We start from the raw sequence: 8123 nt of genomic DNA, 5'->3' as shown, positions 1-8123 counted from the left end.
CTATTCTGTCCTACAGGGTGGCTAGGAATAAGAATCAACTCAACGGCAGTGGGTTTTAAGGGTATCACAAGCCTAGAATCAATTTTTATGTTAATTTGATAGTTTGAATATTGCTGGACTTGCAGCAGATTTGACTTGGGACCTTAAAACTGAGCAGGTGGAATATAAATATGTTCACACATAACACATAATCCAAGACAAGCTTCCTTATCCTTTTGTCGACGGGTGGCTTTTTCTTACTCCCCCTCTCACTAAGGGTGCAGCCCACTGATGGCACTGGCTTTATGCAGACATTGAATCCTGACTCCCTACCTCAGGTTGCCCAGTGATTCATCAGTTTTCCCCACATGGGTCCCAAAATTGAAACCATGTGTATCATTGCACAATTTTGTCAGCACGATCACAGGTCTACACCTTTCTCAATGCAGAGAGTCCGCTAACTATCCCTTCAGATGTAGTGACAATGTCACATGGCTGTTAAAATTTACCAATGCTTATGGACTGTCAGTAGTTTGCAGACCACACTTTAGTAGTATATTAAAGGTTTCAATTTTAGGATCCATGCTCTGTAGTGCAGTTTGGGAAATAGCTACTGGATGGGATTCAAGGACCCATACACCTTACCATGAGTTGACATTGGGTCACAACTCCACTTATCCTGTTAAGTTCCCACTTGGTTCATAGATCACAGTAATACGATTTGATGTATGAGATCATAGCATCCAGTAGCCTCTGAAAGGTAAAGAGCTGCTTAGGTTATGGGTATAGGCACCCTAAAACATGAGAAAGGTTCACATTACTACAGTTTTCCTTCAATTGTACATGAAAAACTAGTTGCTATCTATTCTGACTCATAATGACCCATGTGTGTCAGAGTAGAACTGTGCTCCATATGGTTTTCAGTGGCTGATTTTTCTAAAGTAGATCGCCCAGGCTTGCTTCTGAGGTGCCTCTGGGTGGATCTGAACCATAAACCTTTTAGTTAGTAGTCAAGTGCTTCACCGCTTGTACCACCCAGGAACTCTGTGATTGTATATGGCTTATGCTTAATTCAGGAAACACTGTTTCTTTGAATTTTAACAAGGAACATTTGTTCTTTGATTTTTAACTAAGTATGTAAACTGGACAGGGGCATGGCTCTCTCATAGTGCCCATTAGTCATACCAGATTTTCTGATTTTATAACTGTTTTAATGGACTGAGTTCCATTCCTAAAGAGCGCAAAATTAAAAATTAATTGGAGCCCTGATTACCACACTAACCCCACCTTTATATTATACTGACCAAACCAACCTTGTCTAATTGTTAAGGGTCACTGCCAGTCTTCTGTCAGAACAGTGTCCTCCTAACCAGAGAAGATGGTTTGAATTGTAGATTCCCCCACTCACCTTCCCACTCCAGGAAGCGGCTGCTGCTTTCAGTAACACATTTCTGTGGATCTTGGTGAAGGGACAGGGTTCAGGGTTTGTGAGGAACACATAATGGATCCAATCAAGAATGATTTCTCAAAGCATTACCATTCTTTCCTCTATATTACCACACAGTTTATGGCTTTTGTACTTCCTGTCATGGGCCAGTGCTAGATCTGGTCTTGCATTAGCCAATGAAGCCAATTTCCTCATAAATCTTAAAGTTATTCAATGGCAATAGTTCCTCAGTCTTCCCAGAATCTTACCATCAAGCTTAGGCCACAAGAGTGTAGGTGTTCACAAGCAATAACACTATTTCATATTATAGACTAAAAAGTCCCTATCTTGTAAAAACCTAATCTACATAGCCTACTTTTCTTAAAGTCTGTTGCCTACACTACTGTAAGGGAACAATTTATCAATTAGAACACACAGGTTACAAAAAACAAGCTCATTCTTCTTAAGCAGAAAAAAAAATGTTTATTTAAAAGATACTGGAAGCACACAGAGGCCAGAAGGCCAGGGGCAGTACCCAAAGTTACTGTGGGAATCAATTTATCAGGAACTAATGATCTCAGCAGAATTCTGTAGTGAAATAAATGAGTTCCCACATTTCCCCTCTGGTTCATGTGAGATTAAAGTACAGACTAAAAATCCTGGAGGAGAGGTTATCATTACCCAACAGTGAGAATGCTCACTTTTAGCTAGTGGAAGGGACAACCTGAAAGAAACTGCCACAAGGATTCACGTAACAGAAAGGAGTTTCTCCAGAGAAAACATATCAGTGGATGGAGAATAGATACTAAACTGCTCAAATAGAATGAACATCCATTATGAGGGTTTTTAAGGTAGCCCTGTAACAACTGCCAGACCCACTTATGTAGACTAATGAACAAGAGATAAATTATTTTGAGTGAAAGTGTATCCTTTCATTTGTTATAAGCCATATTATTTTAGTTATAAGTTATATTACTAAGAAATAAAAAGACAATGCTGATATTTAGCATTTAATATAGACAACATTGGTGGATGTTATTCCACAAACTATCAAATATATGTATAACAATTTACATTACAAAAATACCAAAATTTTTTTCAAATGCTATTTAGCGTTATGCTGGAAAGTATCAAATATCCCTTAATTTTCAGAATATGTTCCTTGGTGTCTTCCTGACCATTACTTTATTTACACATAAAAAAAAGAACAACTTTACACTCTATTCATGAAAAAAATTACCACTTATAATTGAGATTTTATTCAGTCTTTATAAAAACACAGCTTCAAATCTGGAACGTGACTTCCCATGTAACACACCTTCTGTGGGAAAATGCTTTTCCAATTCATTAATTTTTAAGGTGTTCTCAGGATGAATTTTCCGAATTACATCTTCATAATGATGCTACTACATTTGGTACATTTACTGCTCAATTATTATTAACCTACAAAGATTTGTATGACTTTTGAAAGCTTTTACACACATATTCCAAATATATAACTTATCTGAGTATATTTGTAGGACTTCCTGCTTGTATATCCTTTCTATATGATCATCTGAAGTCTCCTGAGGATCAGCTTCTGTGAGAATGCTTCTAACATTCGCTTCTTCATTCTGGTTTCTCACTTATGAGTTTTCCGATGTATACGAAGCCCTGAATTCCAACAGAAGGACTTCCCACATTCAGAGCATTTCCACGGTTTCTCTCCTGTATGAACTCTCTGGTGTTCACTAAGGGATGACTTCTGAGTGAAGGCTTTTCCACATTCACTGCATTTAAAAGGTTTCTCTCCTGAATGAGTCTTCTGGTGTATCTGAAGCGATGCCTTCCTAGGATAGGCTTTTTCACATTCATTGCATTCATACGGCTTTGCTGTTGAGTGAGTTCTCTGATGTATAATGAGCTGTGATTTCCCACAAAAGGCTCTCTCACAGAAACTGCATTCATAGGGTCTCTCGCCTGTATGTGTTCTCCTGTGTATAACGAGGTATGACTTGCTGCTGAAAGCTTTCCCACATTCACTGCATCCATAGGGCTTCTCCCCCGCATGAGCTCTCAGATGTGCAGTGAGCTGTTCCCTCCTACCAAAAGCTTTCCCACATTCACTGCATTCATACGGATTATTTCCTGTGTGAATTCCCTGATGTACGACAAGTTGTGTCTTCATATTGAAGGCTTTCCCACAGTCACTGCAATGATAAGGTTTCTCTCCTGTATGCATTCTGATGTGTACAAGCAGGTATGACTTACTCCTAAAGGCTTTCCCACATTCGTTGCATTTATGGGGTTTCACTCCTGTATGAGTTCTCTGGTGCACAACAAATGGTGACTTCAAACTAAAGGCTTTCCCACATTCACTACATTCATAGGGTTTCACTCCTGTATGACTTCTCTGGTGTAAAATAAGCTGTGACTTCCAACTATAGGCTTTTCCACACTCACTGCAACCATAGGGTTTCCCTCCTGTGTGAACCTCCTGATGGACAATGAGCTGTGACCTGAAAGAGAAGACTTTCCCACATTCATTGCACGCATAGGGTTTTTCTCCTGTATGGACTCTCTGATGGGCATTAAGATTTGACTTGGCACTGAAGGCTCTGTCACATTTAGTGCACTCATAAGGTCTCTCTCCTGTATGAATTCTGAGATGTACAATGAGCTGTGATCTACAACGAAAAGCTTTCCCACATTCACTACATATGCAGTTTTTTTCTACTGTATGAGCTCTTTGGTGCTTAAAAAAATAAGATTCTTCATATCCATGAAACTTATCTGGATTCCTCCTTACGTAGTTTCTGGATAAACCTGAGTTTTGTGTCAAACTTTTTCCATATGTGTTATACTTAGGGAGTCTTTGTTTTGAAGAAACATGGTTTGTGCTCAGATGAAGTTTCCCAAATGAACTGCAAGCATAACCTTTCTCAATACTTTGAAGCTCATCTTGATTTTTCTGGTACCATTCTTCCCAGCCTTCTAGAAAGAAAAGAAGCCATACTTTTTGAATCATAACATGAACCTGATATGAAATTAAAGAACTTGAGAACTGCCATGTAGGAACTCTTTTTCTTTTGGCAACAGGTATTCAACACTGGTTAAAAAGCAACATTGGCCAAGTGCACGTGACACACCATGTAGGCAAGGGAGCAAGGGGAATGCATAGAACTGAACCAAAACAATTCCCCCCATGCACATGAGTACTGAATTACCAATGACCAAAAATGGCTTTTAGTGTTTAAAACTGAGGTTTAAAATATTTGGCTTGCACCCAGGAGCCAACTGCCCATTATTTTACATCAGAATGTTGTTATTGTCAGACTTACCTAAGAAGTGAATTCACAAGTCAGAAAAACTAGGGTATGACATTTAGGAAGGGTGAAAATAATAAGACCATAAAAATGAGAATGAGTAAGCCGTAAGAAAATTAAGGGCAAGAACATCTCAAACAGAAGGAACAGCAAGTACAAAGTTCCTGAGGTGGGAACCTGCTTGGCATGGTTAAGAGAAAAAAATGCCAGAATACCTAAGACTCACTAATGAAGAAAGAGAAGGCAGGAACCAAATTATACAAGGCCATGGTAAAATGTTTTCATTTTATCCAAAGGATTTTAATTAGAGGAGAACTTGACGTGTCTTGTTTTTAAAAGATCAGTTTGGTTGCTATGTAAAAAACGATTAAGGGCATAGACAGATAAGAAAGCCACTGTAGTAGTCTAGCTTGAAATGTTAGTCATTTGGACTATGCATCTGGAGTTTAGGAAATTTGGAACATATGTGGAGATAGAACTAAAAAGATTTACTGAGGGACTGAATGTGGGAGCTGAGAAAAGGAAAAGAATAACTCCTAGTTTTTAGGCTTGAGCAACAAGGTGGTGCTACTCTTTAGAGGTGGAAAGCACTGGACAGAAAAATGGAGGAAAAATCAAGGACTTTGTCTCGGATTTTATTACATTTGAGAGATCAGTTACACATCCAAATGGAGACAGCAAATAGGAAAGTTGGATCTAAGTTCTGTGCTCAGGGAAAGATAGGAGTACAACAACATATAAAAGGTGTTAAATGACATGAGCCTGGATGAGATTATCTATGCAGCAAGTACAGATAAAGGAAACTAAAGCTGAGCCCTGAAGCCACATACATATAAGGTTAGGCAAGCGGTGCAGAGAGAATGGGAAGGGACATCTACAAGGCCCAAACAGTAATATAATGATGAGGTAATAGACAAGGGGGTCAAAGGAAAACAGCAGAAAGTCTACATTTGGATGGCATTTGTACATCTTAATCATCTCGTTACAAGATTACTGTGGTAGGATATTCAGTAGGTTTTCTACTTTCTTAGTACTTCTGCTAAACATTCTCTTTCCAGGGGTGGTGACATGATTCAGGTTATGGTCTGGGCCTGAAAGCCAAAGCTACAAAATGCAAGAATGAAAGGTGAAAAGAACACAAAGGCCAGTGGCTAGAAGAGAGGAATCCTCAGGCTTAAGGACCATGTGTAGACAAGACTTTGGGTTGCCATTATTGGCTTAACAGTACTGATCAGAAAAAAAAGAATAATGTCCGGAAGCCTACTAAGTAAGTATTTGAGGGAACCCCAGTCCTGGTCTGATAACAACCTATGACTCTTCAACCCTCAATGCCCCCAAAGTGACTCCAACAGAAATAGGCTGTTCAAAGCTGATCTCAGATGTAGCAACGGAAAACAAGAGAAAGGTAGATCCTCTCAGAGGAGGACCAGGAGCCATACTGGTCAATGGGCAAGGAGATCGTTTTAGAGAGCAGAACCAGGGACTGCAAAACTGGCCAACCAAGAAAATGACAACAATGCTAGGGCAACAGTCTTTTTCTTTTAAGTAGATGAGGGGTGCAGTGGACCAGGAATCATGGTTGTTTTCCTTCCTTCCCTTCTGGAACGAAGAGTATCTATTATAATGTCCCTGTTCCTTCCCTACTACTGTGTTTGGAATAAACAACTTGTCTTTTAACTATATCTGAACTCACATCACAAAGGCTTCATCCATACCTTCAAGTCAAGTCTGACAGTCCTGCACACATCCCAGGAGATCCAAGAGATCCTGGACTTGAAAGTGGATTCAGGTCCAGGATGAGAACATGCATTGCCTCCCTTTGGGGAAAGGATATTATGTTTCATGTTAAGGTGAGCATTTCTGAACATGTACAGTGGAAAGAAGGGCAAGGTGTGTTGAATATCTCATGGGGTAGACCATAACACACACAGTTCATTCCCTACCCAAAGCCATTTTTCTTCTTCTTTGTAAGTAGCCTGATTTTATGAGGTTATCCATCCCAGAGGAGGGTACCACTCTCAGAGCCCCAGGGCACATCAGGTTAGGGCAGCACATACTCTGACTGGCTTAGGGGATGACAGCATGTGAATTTTACAGAAAGCATGCTGGCAGGCCTCTAGGAAAGATTCTGGTCACTGACAAAAGAGATTTTTTGGAAAAAAATAGAACTTATTCCACTGGTTCCTATTTTGTCTACATGTGATGCCTGGAACTGAGGCACCTACCTGATGATGCTGAAGGGAGTTCAAGGAGAATAGTAACAACTGAGGATGACAAAGTGGGGAGATAGAATCTTGATTCCCGACATGAACAAGCTTCTGAATTAAGTCACTGTAGAGCTGCTGTACAGCAGACATTTGTCATTTATGATTATAAATTCTTTATTGTTTAACTCTGGCTGCATCATGGATTTTCAAATTAAAGCATCCTGATACAAGAATGATATGTATGTTTCTCAGGTAAGATGGACTCAAAAAATGCTAAACAACATCAAAGGAGAAGATTAGAATTCTCAAATGCAGCTATTAGAGCTGTCCCAGGATGACATAATACTGGACTAGTCTGGTGGCACAATGGTTAAGAGTTCAGCTGCTAACCAAAGGGTCGGAAGTTCAAATCCACCAGCCACTCCTTGGAAAGCCTATAGGGGAGTTCTACTTTGTCCTATATGTGGTCACTATGAGTTGGACTCAACGGCAATGGGTTTGGTTTTTTTGGTTTTTTAGTCCGGGTGAAACTTGAGAAGACAAGAGCTATAAAAATACACTTTTCAAAGGATAACAGAAACAGGAGGAACATCTGTATAGGAGAATGAGAGGCAAGGGTATTCAAGGTGAGTCCACAGACACAAGGATACAGGACTAGAAGTGTACCAACCATAACAAAAATGGGAAGACAGAGGAAGACTGTTATTTTGGAAGTTAACTCCTATTTCTGAAACTGAGGTTGAAGACTGGGAAAGCACATGGGTAGCTGTCCTGCACGCATGTGAAACCAGGGGTCCAGTGCAGAAAGAAGATGAGAATGTAACTGTGATGTTACAACACTGGGAGAAAAAAGCTCTAATGTTCAGAAAGGAAGAGCCGCTCAACAGTTAACAATACAGAGAGTTACAATACAGAATTTGGAAAGAAACCCTTTGGAGAACTCCAAGAGAAGAGTCGGAGCCAGGGAAATAAATGAAAGGTGTGTGAAAGCACCTAATGATACAGGTGACACTAGGTTAAATTTCAGAATCCTTTCAAAAACAGTGTCCAAGACAGTGAGTTGAAGATAATGGTGATGGAATAATTTGGAAAAGGATAGTGAGAATAGCAGCATAACTGGAAGAATGTAATCAGTGTCACTGAATTGTACATGTAGAAACTTTTGAAATGGTTTAACTTTGGCTATGTCTATTTTCACCAAAAAAA

General features: G+C 39.6%; 1 protein-coding gene across 1 annotated transcript in view; it reads right to left on the bottom strand.

Annotated features, from left to right (window-relative positions):
• Positions 1–2657: 2657 nt before the first annotated feature.
• The window catches only part of LOC101348543 (zinc finger protein 26), a 16781-nt gene continuing 11315 nt past the window's right edge, over positions 2658–8123 (bottom strand). Inside the window, exon 5 of the mRNA XM_004385023.2 lies at positions 2658–4378. Within this exon, the coding sequence (XP_004385080.1) occupies positions 3027–4378 (1352 nt within the window). The 3' untranslated portion in view covers positions 2658–3026. The remainder of the gene's footprint in view (positions 4379–8123) is intronic.

Source organism: Trichechus manatus, unplaced genomic scaffold (genome assembly GCF_000243295.1).
Source record: "Trichechus manatus latirostris isolate Lorelei unplaced genomic scaffold, TriManLat1.0 scaffold00131, whole genome shotgun sequence".
NCBI classification, from domain to species: Eukaryota; Metazoa; Chordata; class Mammalia; order Sirenia; family Trichechidae; genus Trichechus; species Trichechus manatus.
This window is presented reverse-complemented; position numbering and strand designations above follow the sequence as displayed.